Raw genomic sequence first — 20,191 nt, 5'->3', positions numbered from 1 at the left:
AACGTGAGAACTCCTTTTCAATTTCAGGCAAAGTGGGCAACCAACAGTATGATCTATATTGCATATCACTTACCTAAAGCCACATTTAGGTGTTTTTAGCTTAAATTGAACAGAATATTATGTATGTCCTAAATTGGGCAGAATTCACTATAGAAGGAAAATTATCCTGGCCCATTGTTGTTCTCCCACTGACAATGAAGGATTTAAGTTTTAAAATACTGATGTGCTAAAGTGCAAATAACAGAGGAATGTAGGGTGTTCAATGTATTATTCTAGAAGAAAATACAATCTATTTTTCAGAAGAAAATATAAGTTATGTAAAAATATACAGAGTATTAAATTAAACCATGTTAATTATAAAAATGTGTCAATATTCTAGTTCAATTCTTTTCTTGATTAAATAAATTGGAAGCAATTATTCCAATACACTTGAAAATATTTTTTAAATTTAATATTTTCGAATTTATATTTTTGAATGTTTTAAAAATTGAATTTATTTGCATTTCACAGTCATGGAATCACAGAACTGGTCAGATTGGAAGGCACCACAGTGGGTCATCTAGTCCAACCTCCCTGCTCAAGCAAGGTCATCCCATAGCAAATTGCACAAGATTGCATCCAGAAGGTTCTTGAATATCTCCAGTGAGGGAGACTCCAAAACCCCTTGGGCATTCTGTTACAGTGCTCAGTTACCTACACAGTAAAGATGTTCTTCTTCAGATTGAAGTGGAACTTTTTGTGCATCACTTTATTCCCATTGCCTCTGGTCCTATTGCTTGGCACCAGTGAGCCATTGCCTGGCTCCAATTCCCCTTTAGATATTTGCATACATTGATGAGGTCTTCTCTTAGTCACCCCTTCTTCAGGAGAATTTTCTTCTAGAGAATGTTCTAGCTCGAGAATATGTTCAAGAATATTCTAGTTCAATTTTTCATGATTAAATAAATTGAAAACAAATATTCAAAGTCCTTCCTAAATTACTGTAGATTTTACTTTTTTTTAATGTATAAAGATATATGGGCATTTCACCGTCAATTAGATGGAAGAGGTTTCTGTCTGAAACATGTAATTTCCCTTTCTCTGCTTGTGCCCAGGTGTCGTTCAGATGCAGTCAGTCTGGGACTGAGGGCTGCTTTGCTCACCCCAGGGTTCACTTTGGTGCCAGGTGGGTCAGTGAGCTCCCAAGTAGCAACACAGATCGGGGTGTGACCTACTTGAGAGCAGCTCTGCTGAGAAGGACCCGTGAGTTTTGGTAGGTGACAAGTTGATCATGAACTGGCAGTGTGGCCCTGTGGCCAGGATGACTCAATGGTATCCTGGGGTGCATCAGGAACACTGTAGCCAGCAGGCCCAGGGAAGTGGCAAAAGCCGGGACTTCTTATAATATGAGGGGGTGCTGGACGGGACAAACGCAGGTCAATCCAATATGGTTAAAGCTACGTTCTCCCTCTATTAGTGAGAAGATGGCAGTTTATATACACTTCCATATAGTTTACAGTTTACAAAGGCACTCTCATTGGCAAGCTAACATTGTTTACCTTTGCCTTAAGGCGGTCAGGCTTTTCACACTGCAGCTCTACCCTAATTCACGCTCTAATAGCTCATTACTTTGTAGTTACCTTAACATAATTTCTAACTGCTAGGCCCCACCAAGGCCGCTTATCAGGGGCCTAGTCTGAAGGGTAGCTCAGTTCTCACTCCAGACATAAATCGTGCCCTCTCTCTCTCAGAAATTCTGCAACAGGTGTCCCTCCTAGCGAGGCCACATCTGGAATGCAGGGTGCAGTGCTGGGCTCCTCAGTACAAGCAAAACAAGGAGCTGTTAGAGAGGGTCCAGTGGAAGCCACAAAGATGGTGATGGGACTGCAACACTTGTCCTAAGAGGAGAGGCTGAGGGAGCTGGGCTGGCTTAGTCAAGAGAAGACTGAAAGGGATGTCATCAATACATACAAATGGAAAGTTGAATATTAATTAGCAGTTCCCTGGCAGTCAGGAGGGCCAGCCATGTCCTGGAGGGCATCACCAGCTGGGAGGGGATTGTCCCACCCTGCTCTGCACTGGGCTGGTGTCACTTCAAATCCTGGGAATAGTTTTGGGCATCACAATATAAAAAAGACATTGAGTTATTAGAGGCTTCCCAAGGAAGTTGTGGGGATGGTGAAGGGTCTGAAGGAGAAGCCTTATGAGGAGAAGACTTATGCAGACTCATGATGTCACTTGATCTTTTCAGCCTGGAGGAGACTGAGACCACCTTATTGTGGTCTTGAGCATCCTTATGAGGGGAAGTAGACAGGTGTGAGATAAGTGGAAGATCATTTTGTTCACTGTGATATGCTCGCTTACCTTGGTTTGCATAAGAATGTACTGGTGTGTCTTTGAAATGCTTATTTGCTTACAAGGTGATAAGGAGGTTGAGATTAGAGTCCTAGGTGTGTGTATCTGGTCTGCTTGCTGTATCTCAAAAGAAGAGACTTAGAAGCTATCACAACGACCAGACTCAGACTACATCTGGAGAGTCACGCCTGCAAGGAGAAGGGGGGGGATAAAAGGAAGGTTGGGACAGAACATTTTTGCGCGCCGTTGGTGGAGCAGGAGACTCCCCGGCCGCCCAGCGCTGTGCTTTGCCTGCCTTACTCGCTTGCTATTTTCAATAAAATTGCTTTATTGGATTAAGACACTTCAAATTGCCGTGTCACAATTTATAACAGGTGGGTGCCAATCTCTTCATTCTCGTGATGAGTGGAAACATCATGAAGCTGAGTCAGGGGAGGTTTAGACTGGATATTTGAAAATGTTTCTTCACCCAGAGGGTGGCTGGGCACTGGAACAGGGTTCCCAGGGAAGTGGTCATAGCATCAGCCTGACAGAGTTATAGAAGAGTTTGAAAAATGCTCTCAGGCACAGGGTGTGACTCTTGGGGTGTCCTATGCAGGGCCAGGAGCTGGATCCTGATGGGCCCTTCCAACTTAGCATATTCTGTGATTCTCCGATTCTAGAAATATCTCAAAGATTGGTGCCAAGAGGATGTGCCAGATTCTTTTTAGTGGTGCCGGCAACAGGAAGAGGAGCAATGGCCATAAAGTGAAACACAAGAGAGGAGAGCTCCTTCCCGCCGAGGGTGGCACGGAACAGGCTGTCCAGGGCGGTGGCGGATTCTCTTTGGACACGTTCCAAACCCGCCTGGGCGCGCTCCCGCGGCACGGGCAGCAGGGCCAGGGCAGCGGGGCCGCGCCCCGCGCTCGCTCCCGGCGCTGAGGCCCGCGCCGCCCGGCCCCGCCCCGCGGCACTGCGCCTGCGCGCGTCCGCGGAGTCCTTGAGCGGCCGGGGCGCGGCGGCGGGGCCGACATGCAGCGCTGGGGCCGCGTCTCCTGCGCGCTCGCTCGGGTATGGCACCGGCGGGGCGGCGAGGCGAGGGCAAGGGAGGGGGTCAGGGACGGCAGCCGCGCCGAGCAGCTCGAGCCTGGGCTTTCCTCAGAGCCCTCAGCCCGCCGGGGGCGTGCGTGAGGCGGGCGGGGCCGGAGCGGCGCCTGAGGCGGGCGCGGGCCTTGGCCGCGCTCCCTCCCCGCTCCGCTGTCCCCTCGCCTCTCGGCCGGGCGGAGGGGGCGTGGCGGCCCCCAGGGTCCCGGAGCGGCAGGGACCGGCCTCCCGCTGTCGGTGCTCCTCCCGGTGTCCCGGCCCGCGGGAGGCCGCGGCCGTGCTGGCTGCAGAAAGCGCCGCCGGCAGCCGGCCCCGGCGTTGGGGCTGCGGTGCTGCGGACTTCGCAAATGCTTCCAGGGACATCCTCTACTCCAGTTACAGGGTGATCGGCCCTCGATGTGTTTGTAGCGCCTGCTCTGTGCTGTGCCATTACTTTTGCCCTCCTCAGCTTCCTATGAGATACAGCTGCCTTTTCATAGGAAGTGCCTGAAGGGGTTGCTTACAGAACAAGACTCTACATAAACTCCCGTGGATATCTAATTTACGTCATTATGTGGTTTGAGAGTTGGAAAGAGTTGAAAGTTTTGTAGTCAGAGGCAGCCTGAGGTGTGACTGACCTGAGAACAGGTGTGATGACAGACTGAGGTGGCAGAACAACTTCTGCCTCTTGTTCCAGTCAGTGCCCACTGTGCTTCAGTCCTGCTGTTCCTGTTTTGGTTAGCTGGTGACAGTAACTGTATGTTCACCTCTGTGTGGCTGAATGTTTATTTTCTCTGAAGAATAGACATAAACTTGTAAAACCAAGGGGTTCTTTTTATTTTTTTACCTTTTAGAGAAGCCATTTTGATCGAATTCATCATGGTCTTCAGGGAGTTTGTGCAGTACCACAAAGGTCCTATGCTGATCAAGGTAATTTCTTGTGAGAAACCTTTTTTGGACAAGAAAACCCCACCAACTCCCACAAAAAACAAAACAATACTTCAAACTTTGAAATCAGCCTTCGAGGTGAAATCCATGTCAGGATGGAGATTTAGACGAAAACTGGTTTATTTGCATAATGTGATTTCAAGGTAAAGCTGTAAATACAAGCTGAACTTCACCATCACTGTTCTTATTTTAATTAATGTTCTAAAAGAGATTGTGGTTACAAGATATGAGCTAGGTACAAAGTTCATAGCTGCCACTGCTTTATAATCAATAGCTTCCAGAGATACCTATTGCAGCTGTGTTTTCCCCTTTATAAATTTGTGGTATATAGTAAGCATTTATGTTTGGTGCTAAACATCGATAGAAGCTATGTTGGAAAAAATGTTACAGTGAACTATCAAGACAGCTTGAGTTAAGTTCTTAAAGGCTTTAGAGCAAGAGGGATGGGAAATTCAGTTTCTTGATGTCATTTTACATTATTTTCCTTGTGAAATTTAAGACTGCTTATTTTTCTTGTGGAATGAATACCTTTACACAACCTTTCCCTGTCCAGAAAGTTACTTTCACATATGAGGTGTAGCTTCTTTATCTAATCCTATTTCATTAACTTGCATAATTCTTAAGATGCAGTTATTTTCTGAAAAAACAGTAACTCGGCTGTTCTCTGTTTCAGTTGATGCTGATGTCACAGTTATTGGCTCTGGGCCTGGAGGATATGTTGCTGCTATCAAAGCAGCTCAGCTTGGGTTTAAGGTGAGACCTGACTCAGATAGCAGAATACTCATCCAGGTGAACTTGAAAGGTGTCTGTGTGATACTGTAATCCTTCTGTCACATCTTGGGCCACCAGATGGTGTAGACATCTTTGCTAATCTTTCCTTACCTTGCTTACCTGCATTATGCAGAATTTGAAATGGAGGTCTGACTATATTACTCTCTATAGCCCTGCTACTGACGGAGCTTACTTTTGGTTGGAACTGATAATTGATGTGAACTTATATTCTTGTGAAAGAGAAGGTGGCAAAACAGTGCTAAGAAGGAATTTTTCTCTCAACAAAGGGAAAAATAAGAAGATCATGACTGACAAAAAGACCAGTGGAAAACTATTCTGAAGAACAGACTGAGGGAACTCAGAAGGGGAAAAAGCCATATTCAACTGATAAGCTTTTTGACTGTGATTAGTGGAATTCTACTGCCATGTGAGAACTTTAGAGGCAAAAATATGTGTAGAAATACTATAGTATCTTAGTTACATTTATTTGTGTTCATCTCTGTTGTTCTGCCTGTTGTCTTTGAGCACCTTTCAGAAGAGGCAGTTGGTGTCTGATATGTACTAGTGGTGTGTCATTTAATTAAGTATTGTGAGAGTTGTATGTGTATAATATATTTAAAATCTTTTTAAACTTACAAAAATACAGAACGTGACTTCAGGATTTTTTTTTGCCTTCACTTTTTAATATGAGACCAACTGACACTCTTGGCACTGCATTCTTGTTCTTATAATTATCTGGAACTCTGAGAAGGTGGTGCTAGCAGTCTTGGGCATGTTTCTGCTGCTTGGTATGTCACAATGTTTCTGAATTACCTAAAATAGACTTCATGACAAGTTAGCTGGTTTGACCACCTGGTAAGGACAAGAACTCCTGGTGATGAGTTCCAGTGAAGCACAGGAATGGGGGGCCCATGCAACATGTAGTCTTCATCTTTCAGTATTTTCAGGGCTTGGCTGTACAAGGCCTTCAGCCACCTGATGCATCATAGAATCACAGAATGGTTTGGGTTGGAAGGAATGTTCAAGCTGGCCTTGTTCCAACTCCCCTGCCATGGACAGGGACACCTTCCACTAGACCATGTTACTCAGAGACCCTGAGCATTCAGGAGCACCTTCCACTAGACCATATTTCTCAGAGACCTTGAGCATTCAGGAGCTTCTTTGGGCAACCTATTCCTGTGCCTCACCACCCTCACAGTAAAGAATTCCTTCCTAAGAGCTGATCTAAATCTACGCCCTTCAGCTTAAAGCTGTTTCTGTCATTAAATGTCCTTGTGAAAAGTCCTTCTCCAGCCTTCCTGCAAACCCCCTTTAGATGCTGGAATGCTGCTGTAAGGTCTCTCCAGAGCCTTCTCAGCCTGTCTTCATAGGAGGGCTGCTCCAGCACTGTGATCAACTTGGTGGCCTCCTCCAGGCTCAGTCCACCAGGTCCAGATCTGTCTTGTGTTAGGGGACCCAGAGCTGGACACAGGACTCCAGATGGGGTCTCATGAGAACAGAGTAGAGGGGGAGAATCACTTCCCTCAATGTCTTTGATGTTGACTGTGTTTGGAGAAGGAGGTTTGACTAGATGGCCTTCAGAGGAAGTCCCTTCAAACTGTATTTGTCTGTAATTCTGAGTGTTGTCTCTCATTGGTCAGTACTCCCACAACTGGGTGTTAGTAACATCTTTATGGGTATCTTTTTAGCCTTCTAATATGCAACTGTACCAAAATATAAGTGTTTGAGATTCCATTAAGTTGTACATTGCCTGTGACCTAGTGCAAAATAACTGAATTGTCTCTACACATCTTTGTGAATTACTGTTTTGTCATAGTAAGTACTCTTGTTTCTGGATATATGTGGTTACTTAGCTAGTAACCTAAGAAAAAATGGTGCTCAGTTCTGCAGGTTTTAATTAAGATTGTGGCCTTTTGCCATGTGAGTTCATGTTTAATTATTCCAAAGCTGTTTTGTGGCTGGCTATAAAACAACTTTTCTTGGAACAGTATTGTTCTTGAGTCCTTCATAGTGGTGATTAACAGTAGGATACCATACACAAGGGGGTTTAAAAGTGCCCTGGATTCTGTTTTTCATCATAGTAAAAAATAATTCTGTTACACTGTTTCACAGCTATTTAGAAAGGGGAAAATGCTTGGACATAATTGTGTATGTCACTGTTATCATTGAATAAACATGTAGAATGTTTTTGGTGTCCTTGAGGAATCTAAGGAGATGTCTTTAGTAGACTGGCAAAAAGATTGTACAGTTACACCATCCATGGAAGAACCTGATTCTACTCTACTGAATTACTTAAATTTCAATTTTAGTGCTATTTCTGCTAGCACAAACATTTAGTCTTTGTATCAGCACTACAGCATCCCATGTTATTGCCAATAGTGTTCTCTGGGTTTTGGCTTTCCAGAAGCTTTGCTTGGCCTTGTAAATGAAGTTTATGTAAAGTGGGTGAGGCAGAACATCCTTATTGGGTAAAGGTAGGAGTAGTCTGGTACTGTTTGATCCATGGTGCCGCTTTTAAAGCCCTTGTGTTGTGTTTCATGTATTCATGTGCTTAAAACAAGAGGAAGGGGATGTAAGGGATAAGCATGTCTCAAGAGTGCTCCTGTGATTTGATTTGGTGAATTCTGCTCTTCATGTTACCATGACCTACCTTAACACAAAAGCAGCAATTTAAAGAAATTGTGAAAGGCTTTCACCTAGGTAGTTGCCTCTCAGTGGACTGGAACTCTCAATAGTGTAAACCAAGCTTACAATTATTTTGAATATGTGTGTGCCTTCCAAAAAAGGAGATGCCAATTCCTTTGATTTTAAAAAAATGGTTTAGGATACTCTTTCCTTCATTCTCTCTCCCCATGATCTGTTTTTAAATGAAGTTTTGACGGTTGATTTTGTCCTTTGCATACTTAGATGTTGTCAGCTTAATGAGAAGGAGATGAAATATTTTCCGTCCCTATTGTTATTGACCTTATTTTTGTTTGGTTCTGCTGTGCTGCATTTTTGTTTTTTCTTTCTTTATAGGTGTTGGTACAATTTTATAGTAGTGGAAGGAAATGTTGTTTGTGACTTGTGGGTTTTGTTCTGTTTTTTCTTTGAAGAAAAGATTGCTTAATGGGATTTTAATCTATACTAGTTCATTTACCGGATGTTCTCTTGTTTTTATGAATCTTCACGTGATTTACAAGTTTTGCTTTTAGCAGTTTTTTCTGTAATTGTTAGGGGAACAGCTTTCATTGGACTGAGTCTTGTATTTATTTACTTTGTAGATTTTTATAGTAGGACTACGAAAATACAAGTAGTGCTTTTATGAATGGTGCAGTGGCTGTCATTTGCAGACAGTAAACTGATGCAGTTTGGTAGAGAATTTGGTTGCAAAGAGCTATTTTGTGGGTTTTAAGTTAACCAAAAATGAGGGAAGGGGAACACGAGCCATAAAATAAATCTAGGAATTAAATTAATGGGAGACTTGTAGAGGTAGAATTACTAGACAAGTAGACAAATGTCTTTGTCATCAGTTCTAACTTGTGAGATAGCCTATAAGGAAATGGTGGCAGAGTATTAATAAAAAATTCTTTTTTTTTCCTCAGACTGTCTGTGTAGAAAAAAATGCAACGTTAGGGGGAACCTGTTTGAATGTTGGATGTATTCCATCCAAGGTAAGTGTGCATGTTTGTCATAGCTGCATTAAAAACAGCTGACATGACGTCCTTCACTTGGAAGGAGTTTCTCAAGATGGATGTACATGTAAGAATGGCCTGGAGGGTCAGGCTGGTCGTGCTTATGTGGAGTAATACAGATATGGGGAGAAAGAGCTGAGTCCAACACATGCACTCTGAAAGAAAGGAGAAGCAAGAAGAAATTAATATTTGAGATTGCCAATCTAGTTTAAAGTCATTTCAGACCTCGCCCTTTGTAAGAACAGTGCTGTTGCTGGGGAATCTGCCTCAGTAGCACCCAGCAGGTGGAGGAAGACACTGCTAAGGCCAGGTTTGTGATGGCTGTAGTAACAGGCATAATATTCTTAACAAGATCCCTCCTAACTGTGTTGCTGTTTCTAATCCTTTTGTTCAAGAGGTTCCATTAGCATGGAAGGAGAAAATACAGTATAAATACTAAGTTTTGTATTAATTTTTCTAACATTTTAGAAATCATTTTAATGAGGTTCAGAGTGTCTTAATGCATTGAAGCACCACTCAAAAATGTTAATCCACACAGTCTTACCTTGAAAGTTTGAAACTATGCTAGGATCTGTTTAACTTACTTCTCAAGTACCTTTTTATTTTTTTATCCTTTAGATTTCTTATGAAAATACTATTGAACCCATGGCTAAACTTGAAGGATAGATAGAATTTGTTTGAATTGCAGTAAACTTAAGAAGAGGATATGTAGGCTGTGTACACCAGGACAATAACAAATGATTCAAATATTCCTTTACAGAAAACCACCCAAAATAATATCTTGGGCATGGATTTTTTTTTTTTTTTTCTTTCTAGTTGCTAAAATCTTAAGCAGTCCTTGCATCTTTTAAGTAATGTGAATGTTACAGATACAGGGTTGTAACAGTTACGTGAAGTAGAGAAATTACTTTTAAAGACAGTTGATAAAAATTATAAAAATGGAATTATCTTATTTTGATAGTATTAGTTTTACACAAACATACGTAGATAAGGCAAGTATTTCAGAATGCCCTTTGAATCTTTTACTGTGTCTGCTTTAGATTTAAGTCTGTGCAAACTCACACTCTTGCCTTGTTTTCATATTTGGGGTGGCTATAACAAAAGAATCAATTTTCATAGTAAGATCCTGCCTTAACTATATTGTTATTGCTAATCAAAATACAATTATCAAGCTTCTGAATTTGAAGCTACTAATTTATTGCCATCCGTATAAAAACTGTTCTAATTTTATCTGTGAATTTGGAAGATCCATGTACCTGAGCTAGCTCCAAGCCATCCAGCTTCAGCTTGGCTGCCTCTGCAATTACAGAAACTTCAGCACAAAACCTCAAAATTTTACACATATATGTCTACACAGGATAAAATCTTAATAGGCATTTTAGTGCAGATTTTCCTCAGCCAATTTTTCTGTATCTTCTCTTTGGCCATGAGTCACATTTATCTTTCTCTTGTTACTTGGTCTGTTCCTTCTTTTTTGGAGTAATTATCAGTTTCTGTGGTGAAATGAGCAAAAAGGATAGGTGTTTATTTAACTATTTTCTATTTCTATGTCAAGTATGTAACTTTATTGAGTGTTTCAGTAGGAGCTACTATGTACAATTTCTGTGATTGAAATAAGGTTTTCCAAATACGTGTATATCAAACAATAGTGAGAAGATTTTGCAAATGGTATAATTCTTTTTCCTTATAATAAATATTCCTGTGAATGTATGTCCGAATTCACATTTTTGTATGTCTGTTTTAGGCCCTTCTGAACAACTCACATCTGTATCACTTGGCCCATGGAAAAGATTTCGCTAATAGAGGAATTGAAAGTGAGTGAAGAGTTCTCAGTGCCTCTTACATAAGTGGTTTCCACCAAGAAGTAAATTTAATCTTTCAAATCTGATTAGTACGGTTTTCTGGTCAGAAGATTTTTAGAGTTATAAATAATATCCTTTATCTGTCACCTTAGGAATGTGTCTGCTCATTGAAGTCTGAATAATGGATAGATAAGGTATAGTTGAAAAGTGCAATATTGATTTTCAGCATAGCAGTTGTAGAATGTAACCTTCAGCATTTATTAGGGCCATTCAACACCTCTTTCTGTGCCAGCTGTTAACTTTATGTTGAGGTTAGCTCTTTTAACATTAACACACTGCAACACTTGATGCAAGTTGTTTTGCTTTAATTTTAGTTACAGGAATCCGTTTGAATCTAGAGAAGATGATGGAACAGAAGAGTAGTGCAGTGAAGGCCTTAACAGGTGGAATTGCTCATTTATTTAAACAAAACAAGGTTAGTTTGGATTATATACTGAGGTATATCCATTTTTCTGATCTAACTTCTTACTTTTTACATTTTCATATTGCCACATAAATTAGAGTGATTGATACGACAAGGGCAGAATTTGGATGCTTCTCTTCTAGAACACTTTTAAATGCTCAGTGCCTTCAGTCTTAATCTGCTTAAAGGAATAGTATACTATTTCTACTAGTATACAGTTACTTTGTGATTTGCACCAGGTAGTGATGCAGAAAGATGTTTAGCAGCATCTCTAAGCATTAGTGAAATTCAGGTGAAATGCAGCCTGAAATATATTTGAGCCTGACTTCACTGTATTCTGATTACTAAAGGTTGTACATGTATCTGGGTTTGGAAAAATAACTGGCAAAAACCAAGTCACTGCAACTAAAGAAGATGGCAGCACACAAGTTATCAACACAAAGAACATACTCATAGCCACAGGCTCAGAAGTTGCTCCCTTCCCTGGAATTACTGTACGTATTTGAACTTAATTGTACTTCCTTTTCCGTGTCTCATAGCCACACAATTTAATGTGTAATCATGGTTAGCACCCGATTGCATGTTCTGTTCTGTATATAATTGTAAAAGAGATTGTAAACCTCCCTTTGTGCATTTCTTTGTCATTAGATTGATGAAGATAACATTGTGTCATCCACTGGTGCGCTGTCACTGAAAAAAGTTCCTGAAAAGATGGTTGTGATTGGTGCAGGAGTCATTGGTGTGGAACTGGTGAGAGGATATTTAAACCACTTGACCTTTAATTTGTAAAGGAAAAAGGTGGTGTGGTGTTTTTTTGTTGTTTTTGACTGTTTTGCTGTGATTTAACAGTTCAGTGAGATGTAGTGAATCTGTTCAGACTTCATAGCCTGCTAGCTCCATTTTTTGCCAGAAAAGCTGGGATAAGTGTTTGTTGGGTCAGTATTTCTGCACCTGGTTAGATAAGCAAAGAAATTAGAGAGGAGGATCCAGGACTTTGTGTATGTATTTTTCTCTTTTGGAGGAGTAGGGATGTGAGGGAATGCCAGAATAATCAGGATGAATTCTTTTGTTTAGTAGTTAATCTTAAGAGATGTTTAATGTGATCTGGTAGGACATATTCTATCAGCCAAAAGTGTGGCGACTGTGTAGTTCATCGTGGTCTGAGTTCTTTTACCTCACACCTGCACATTTCAAAAAGAATTTATATTTGCTGGTCTTGCAGCTGATTGAAGCTGTGCCCATCTGCCAAGCTGTTGCTTAACCTGCTGACCATTAAGCTGGGAAAGAGTAAGCAAAGTGAAATTCTGTATTGCGTGGATGTGGGTAACTGTAGGTAAACAGGGTGTCCATGGGTTTTGTTGGTGAGGCTGATGATGATGGTTAAGGTTTTAAATACAGGACTAGCAGAGGCTGCATTTCGTTGTTTAAAATTTCCTTAATGTGGTATTGTTTTGATTAATTAGTAGTGGTATTAGGGCACCACAAGCAATTCCCTTTGGGTTTTCCTTTCAGATTCTTTGATTTTGAATTTCTTATATGTGCATAGTATAAAACATACATGAGTTATATTTAGTTATCTCATTGGCTATTTCTTTAAAAGCCTAATTCCTGAATTTGATCATGGAAGTTTTGAGTCTGTAAATAAACAACGATAAACCTTTTCCTGGAAAGGCTGGGGGAAGTTGAACTTGTTTTATTTTACATCATGTTTCTGGAAACTGATCAGTTTGCTGTTACATGTTATCCTGCTTTAGAAGAGTTTCCAGTCTGTTGTAAATATTAGAGTAAAAATATCTGAACTTTGCTTTTTCAAGAACTCTTTTTATCTGTATTGTTGTAACTGCAGGGTTCAGTTTGGCAGCGCCTCGGTGCAGATGTGACAGCTGTTGAGTTCATGGGCCATGTTGGGGGAATGGGAATTGACATGGAGATCTCTAAAAACTTCCAACGTATTCTCCAGAAGCAAGGATTCAAGTTTAAACTGAACACCAAAGTTACTGGTGCTACCAAGAGACCAGATGGAAAAATAGACGTAGCGTAAGTGTTTAACCTAAAACTAAAGGAATGCAAAATATATTCTTCCGTCCAATCCATCAAACCTATTTAAAAATATAGTCTGATAGTATTTTTTTAAACAGGAATGAAAATTTTCTTTAGTGCAATTAAATGTTTATCCTTCTTTAACAACTTACAGAGCTCATAATTTTGGGTTTATTAAGTCCTAAGTTGCTTATACAGGAGAGGTTCCATTGATCTGAGTTGAGGGCTCGCTGATATTAAACCACTGTTATAATAAGATCAATAATAAAAACAGAACTCTAAATCATTATTTTCATGGAAGGTATTTGCTTCTGGTATAACTAGCATAAATACCATTATTCATACAGTCATTTCCATGCCATTTTTGCCTACGTACTGGAAGGTCATCTTGTCTTAGGGTAAGCCTGGCAGAGTTATTATTGTTCTTGAATGGAAATAAATGAAACTACCCAAAGAATTTATTTTGATGGTCTTACTCAAGACTTTTGAAGTCTTGGAACAGTTAACATAGAAACATGTAAAGCAAATTTGCTTTGTAAAAGTTCATAAGTATGCACTAGTTCTGTTTGTGTTAATGGATTCTCTATGCAGAAACTTTAGTTTTTAAAAATACTTGATGTTACTTCACAAAAACAAGCTTAAATGTATTTTCTGGGGACTTACTATGGTGACTTTTACTTGCTGTATCACTCTAACTTGGGACAGTCTGTCACTCTAAGGTCCAGGATTTGGGCTTCTTTGCATGCCATGCTGATTGGATCTCTTATGTAGTCTGTTTCTATTTTTACGGTATCATTTTGGTTCAGAGTATTCTTTTGAAACACACTTCCACTTATCCTCATTTCCCATGCTTTGGTTCTTGTGCTCTTAGAGTATGTGAACTGAACTTGTTCTGTGTGCAATTAAAGACAAGATGCACTTGAGGCATGCATGGCAGCTGCTAACAGGTGTTTAAGAAGAAAACTTGCTCAGAATACATGGCCCTACCCATCCCAAAGTATATATACAAAGTATATATACTTTGGGTGGCAAGTACTCAGCAGCAATAGCTTTGCTGTATAGATTTGATCCTGTCAGATCATGCTATTTGCTATTGAAAATACACCCTGATTTTCTCTCTGACAATTGTTAAGAAATGTAGTAAGTGGTGTTGCCCCTTCCTCCCTCTTCCACGGCTGAACTCCTGCAAGGAGGAAGCACAAGGCAGGCAAAATGAAGTGCCTTGGGTGCTAGACCCCGCCAGGAGATCACCATCTCGGGTCATATTAGTTACTAGCCACAGAGAGATAAGGCTGCAAGTTTACAGCTTAGCATTTTTGCTTCTTGTGTTGCTGTAGTGTTGAAGCTGCTGCTGGTGGCAAGGCAGAAGTAATAACTTGTGATGTGCTCCTAGTTTGCATCGGTAGGCGTCCTTTTACAAAAAATCTAGGTCTTGAGGAAATTGGAATAGAACTTGATAAGAGAGGGAGAATTCCAGTCAACAACAGATTCCAAACAAAGATTCCAAAGTAAGTAAGACTAATTTTTTTTCTTTATTTTAATGCAGAACACTTATTTTTAAAGTTTCATTTTATAAAGCACTTCTGGTTTTTAATAACAGAACGTATTTTCCTCTTCTGAAAAGAAAACTCAATATATATCCTATCTTTTCAGTAGCTAAAAATTTTCATCAGCCTTTGAAGTTTTGTGATCTATTTCCTGTCACTAAGTACCTCTTGAAGTGTGGTCATTCTATGGAAACTGCTAAAATGAAGTATTTTAATCTGTTTTGATTAGAGTTTTCAGTAACATGTTTCAAGCAGACTGTTATGTAAGGTAGCCCAGGTGTGCTAGGATGTTATTAAACAGTCTTTTATTCTGTTTCATTGGTCTGATAGCATCTATGCTATTGGTGATGTAGTTGCTGGACCTATGCTGGCCCACAAAGCTGAAGATGAAGGCATTCTTTGTGTAGAAGGCATGGCTGGGGGAGCAGTTCACATTGACTATAACTGTGTTCCCTCTGTGATCTACACTCACCCTGAAGTGGCCTGGGTGGGCAAGTCAGAAGAGCAGCTGAAAGAAGAGGTACTCTTTTTAGTTTTCTTTTCCAACAAAAGCTGGTTTTCCACCTTGATCTTGGTTTCATTCTCTAGTTGTTTATCTAGCTACTTTTTCCAAATTTCTGCATTTGAATTTATTGTGTAGGGTGTGTGAGTGAAAGATGTTCTTGTGCATGCCACTCTCCCAAGAACCACAGTTCTCTTTAATAACTTGCATTCTGTGACATTAATATTGTTTGTTTGCAAATTAATCTTTTTTTGTACACTCTTACACCTTTTATGGTGATAGTTCATATACATTCCTGTGTCTCCTATTTTAGTTTTGTATTGCTTCTCATGTATGTAACAGTTGGTTGCATTGTTCTTTTTGATCATTAATTCAGCAACACATCTGTTTCGCAGGGTGTAGAATACAAAGTTGGAAAATTTCCATTTGCTGCAAACAGTAGAGCAAAGACAAATGCTGACACAGATGGCATGGTGAAGATACTTAGTCAAAAGTCGACAGACAGGATGTTGGGTGCTCATATTTTAGGCTCAGTAAGTGTCATGAATTGTGCTTTCTTGGCCTTATAACATTCTTTTTATTTAGTGTTGTATAGTTGTTGAGTTAGAAATGGTCTTTGTAAACAGGAAGGTTTGTGTTCACCATACTTTTTTTTTTTATAGTTCTGTTCTGCACCCCTGCCCTTCTTCCCACTTTTTAGTTACTTTGGTGTAACTAAAAAAAAGGCCAGCTTTTTTTTTCTCCCTCTTGAAGTGCTATGGTTATTTATTTAGTTTCTTTGACAAGTTTTGTGTGGTGAGGTTTTTAGTGATGGTATTTGTTGTGGTTTCTTTTTCTCACTTTGTTTATATGAATACAGCCAAATACTTCAGAGAACAGCAGGAATTGTTGATTCAACTTTTGGAAGTTGATGGAGCAGAAAAGACTGTGACTTTTTCATTGGCATTTTCTTTTTTTCCCCTTCTCTTTAACTAAAGACTTCAGCAAAGGTGATAATCTTATGCTGCAGTCACCAAATATGGGGTCAGTAATTTATGGAACTTAGAGTAAAAAAACCCTTGGGATTTCCCCTGTTTCAGGGGTTTTTGTTTTGTTTTGTTTTGGTTTTTTTAACCAAATTTAGACCCTGATCTTTCTCTGTTTTGTTTCTTAGCTGTAAATTCATTTTTTTCACAATGTTTGCAGAAACACTTCCATACATTTTTTGTGTACAGCTGTCTTTAAGAGAAACACCAAACTGTTCTCAATAAGATTCTGTGCTGCTTAATTTCTCTTGCAATTGTAGTAATTTAGAAACCAACATGCCTTAAAGTAAGCACAACTTTTTTTGTCTCATATCAAGAAAACTAATTTTCTTCAGTGGGGAAGGACTGGGAGAAAAATCTTATGGTTGTGGATCTGAGTGTTAAAAATGTAAGAGGAGATTTAACTATTTTTGACTCCTCAAAGATATATTCTCTTAGTAAATATGCATAAATACAGGAAATAAAAATGAGGGTGTATGTGTAGTAACATGCTTTTTTTGAATCTAGTTATCTATTTAACTTTTCAGGGAAGCATTGAAGTTTTGGTCAAGTTTTTGTTTCATGGAAAAATGCTTAGCTTTTGCGCAGCTCTCAGGAATGAGAGAACAAATGCTCTCATTCATGTTTAGATTTATGCTATGTTTGAGCACAATTACCAAATAGATTATATTACTTACATTAGAGCACAAATGAAGTGTTGGTTAAAACATAACTTTTCTTTTTTAGCAGAAAATGCTTATTTATAAGCTGTTACTGATTCAGCAGAACCTGAACAACTGCATAAGAATTTATGCTAATTGCAAGTACCATTAAATTACAGGGTGCTGGCGAAATGGTGAATGAAGCTGCCCTTGCTATGGAATATGGAGCATCATGTGAAGACGTAGCCAGAGTTTGCCATGCCCATCCAGTAAGTATTTGCTCCAGGGGCTGTTGAACACCCTTACACAGACATGCTGTTACTCCATGTAGCTATTAATGACTTGTAACTTTTTGTGTTTGCTCCCTACAGACGGTGTCAGAAGCCTTCAGGGAAGCAAACCTAGCAGCATCCTTTGGCAAAGCTATCAACTTCTAAAATGAAAGAGCAGATCTTTGTACATATATAGTACATCTCTGAAAATGGACTGTGGGCCCTTATGGAAGGCTGAATGAGGATTTTAGGACTGACCTAAGTGAATATCTTAATTTTAAACATCAGATATTTAAACCAGTAGGGTTTGGAACAAGTGGAATTATCCAGTCTTTGTAAATTAAATACTTAAAATTACATGTTTATTTACACAATGAATGTTGAAGAAAATCAGCCTGACAGAACTCTTTTCTTTTTAAAACCAAACATTTTGCTGCTGCATGGGATTATCAGGTATGCTGGTCAGAGCTCTGGATGATTGTCCAGCATACCTTGTATTTTCTTAATTGAAGTATTGCTACAATAAACCAGTTGAATACTGGCACTTAAAATGCCACTGTCACTTCCGCACAAAAATGTGTTTCCTTCTGAAAGGATTAACTTTGGTATTACATATGAGTACCAAAACTTGTTTTGACCTAGTAGTGTTGGGATGTTGGGAGAAGAGGGGCTCATGTAGATCAATTAAAATTATATTCACTTTTTAAAGAGAAAATAACTGTCTCTGTGATTCTCCACATCAGGTTTTCATATTGAAAACTTAAGGGGAAAATCTGAGTGCTGATTGAGAAATGAAAGATTGAAGACAAATTCATTGTACTGCTACCTAATCCTTTTTGGTTTTAAAGCTTCCGTTGTCCAGCTCTCTTAAACTTGAAATACTAAAACTAGGTAGTGAAGCAGTGTTTGCTGTTAAATGCTATGGCATGAGGGTTATTCTGCACCTTCCACACATAAGGGCTGCAGTGTCAGCTCTACACAATTAGATGTACTTTCTTCTCTTCTGTTTTCTATTTTTTTCTCTCTTTCTGTCTCTTCTGTAGCAAGAGAGCTTAATAAATACTTGACATGACTGGAGGGTCTTCTTGGATTTTGTTTGCTGATTGGATCCTTGTAGTGTCTAGGTTGATTATGTGAGCAAACTCACAAAGATGGCATTATTGGATGATCTCTAACATGTATATGGAGCATACCCAAATTCAGTAGTTAAAGCTAATTTCTTTTCCAAGGTACCATTTCTTCTTTTTTTTGCCAGGCTCTTCTGCCTTGAAGAAAATCTTAATACCTGCTGGTATTGTGCATGTCCTTATTCATTATGCCAGTGGAATGAGAAATGTACATTCAGAAGGTGCTGCTACAGCTACTTGGTTTTTTATAGACAAAATGGTTATTATCTTTCTAGCTTGCTTTATAGCTTCTTATTCAAGTATTGATCCATTATCCGTAGTGAGTGATAGAGATGGATGCCAGCATTAGCATATCAGTTAGTCAGCAAAACACCAGTGATACTCTTCTTCACTGTGATTTATTTTCTTAACTCCTATTTTAAATGTAGATGGGGTTAAACCATAGCACCTCATTAAGCTCATCATCTGATTCATGGGTGTGCTGGGTTAGTGGATTAATGTGGATCTGCTTTCAGGTGTTAATAGGAAGCTGCTGAATGGAAAATGAAGGTGAGACACCGAGCAGAAAAGCTTGATTCTTCCAGTAGATCTTGGCATTTCAGAATCACTTCTAGCTTAACAAAGGTAACTGTTAAGTGTTAATCATGTGATTTGAAAGTTCTGCCCAGAAGCCTTGCTCTTTGAGAAGCAGTTTTGTGTCTACCCCTTCATCTCCTGAGTACTTGTAGCAGTCTTACCACAATTCATTCTTGAAGTTCATCAGTTACAAAAGTTTGTATCTCATTTTATGTTAAATGAAGTTTGAAAAGCCAGGGAAACTTGTAACCAATAATACTTCTAAGTTTGTACTGGAGACTATGAGTTTTCCAGACACTTAAAAATCAAGTCCTTAAATTTTTGTTACTTCTCTTACTGTCATTCCCATTCTAGTTAAGCATACAAAAAAAAGTGTAAAAGTAAAATGAGCTGCTCAGCCACCTGTCAATGGTTTCATGGCAGTTAGGCCTGAGTGTTGCCAAGCTGGCACTTTCTAGCAGCTGCTGACTGTACTGGTGGTGAACAGTGTATGATACTGCTGTGATGATCAATTCCTTCAAAGGATTTTTTCTTTGTGCTGCTTGTAACCTCTGGAATTTAGGGGTGATTATTTATTTAACCATAATGCCCTTCAGTTTGCTTAGGTGGTGCTGTATCCTGCTGTAGTTGTCCTGATTTTGATGATGTTAATCAAGGTTAGGTAAGGTGTCAGTCAAAGCATGTATGGACAAATAGAATCCTGGGGTCAGAGTGAGCAGTCAGGATGTGCAAACATTCCAGTTTTGGGTGCTGACTTGTGTAGCTGATGGATATTTGTAGCTGTAAATCAGTTTGTGCCATACTGTACAGCTCTCTGAAGGTGCACTGTAGTACACATAACTTCGAGCTGAAGTTACTGTGAACTGGATGCTACTCTTGCATGTAATTTTTGTCTTAGAGCTGGAGGACTATGAATTGTACAGGATGTGCTCCAGCTGGATCCCTACATAATCTATGTGGCCTGATGGGATTCAGCCAAGAATCCTCAGGGAGCTGCTGATGGCATCACAAAATGCCTGTTGATTTTTTTTTTTTTTTTTAAGCAGTCTCTGGAATGGAGAGATTTCAGCTGACTGGAAACTGCTGGAAGTTGTCCCTGATTTTCAAGAAAGGAAAGGGGGATCCTGGAAACTGGCAGTCAGTCAGAGGCCTATCAATCTCACTTCAGTGCCTGACAGAATTATGGAGAAGATGTGGGAGGTATCAAAAAACATCTGAAAAACAATGCAGCCATTGGTCACAGCCAGCATGGCTTCATGAGAGACAAGTCCTGCTTATCAAACCTTATTTACCACAAGATAACCCATACAGCTGGTGAGGGAAGCCAGTTGCTGTACCCTTTTCAGATTTCAGCAAAGCTTTTGATACTGTGTCTCATAGGATCATTCTGGACAGAATGTCCAGCAC

The 20,191-nt window shown here is 39.7% G+C and overlaps 1 protein-coding gene across 1 annotated transcript; it reads left to right on the top strand.

Moving 5' to 3' along the window:
• The first annotated feature begins 3,286 nt into the window (after nt 1-3,286).
• On the top strand, nt 3,287-18,153 carry DLD (dihydrolipoamide dehydrogenase). The gene is made up of 14 exons (XM_021539119.3): nt 3,287-3,384; nt 4,251-4,326; nt 5,018-5,097; nt 8,700-8,768; nt 10,534-10,603; nt 10,966-11,066; nt 11,405-11,548; nt 11,703-11,804; nt 12,901-13,091; nt 14,432-14,602; nt 14,972-15,161; nt 15,539-15,676; nt 16,989-17,078; nt 17,181-18,153. Exons 1-14 carry the CDS (start codon nt 3,346-3,348, stop codon nt 17,244-17,246), a joined length of 1,527 nt encoding a protein of 508 aa, XP_021394794.1. The 5' UTR covers nt 3,287-3,345; the 3' UTR covers nt 17,247-18,153.
• Nucleotides 18,154-20,191: the final 2,038 nt, after the last annotated feature.

Source organism: Lonchura striata, chromosome 5 (assembly GCF_046129695.1).
Source record: "Lonchura striata isolate bLonStr1 chromosome 5, bLonStr1.mat, whole genome shotgun sequence".
Classification (NCBI taxonomy): domain Eukaryota; kingdom Metazoa; phylum Chordata; class Aves; order Passeriformes; family Estrildidae; genus Lonchura; species Lonchura striata.
This window is presented reverse-complemented; position numbering and strand designations above follow the sequence as displayed.

Coding starts and splice junctions, on each gene's coding strand:
- DLD (XM_021539119.3), top strand. CDS start 3,346: ATGCAGCGCTGGGGCCGCGTCTCCTGCGCGCTCGCTCGG. Junction 4,327..5,017: donor AAGGTCCTATGCTGATCAAG/GTAATTTCTTGT, acceptor TCTCTGTTTCAG/TTGATGCTGATGTCACAGTT. Junction 17,079..17,180: donor GAGTTTGCCATGCCCATCCA/GTAAGTATTTGC, acceptor TGCTCCCTACAG/ACGGTGTCAGAAGCCTTCAG.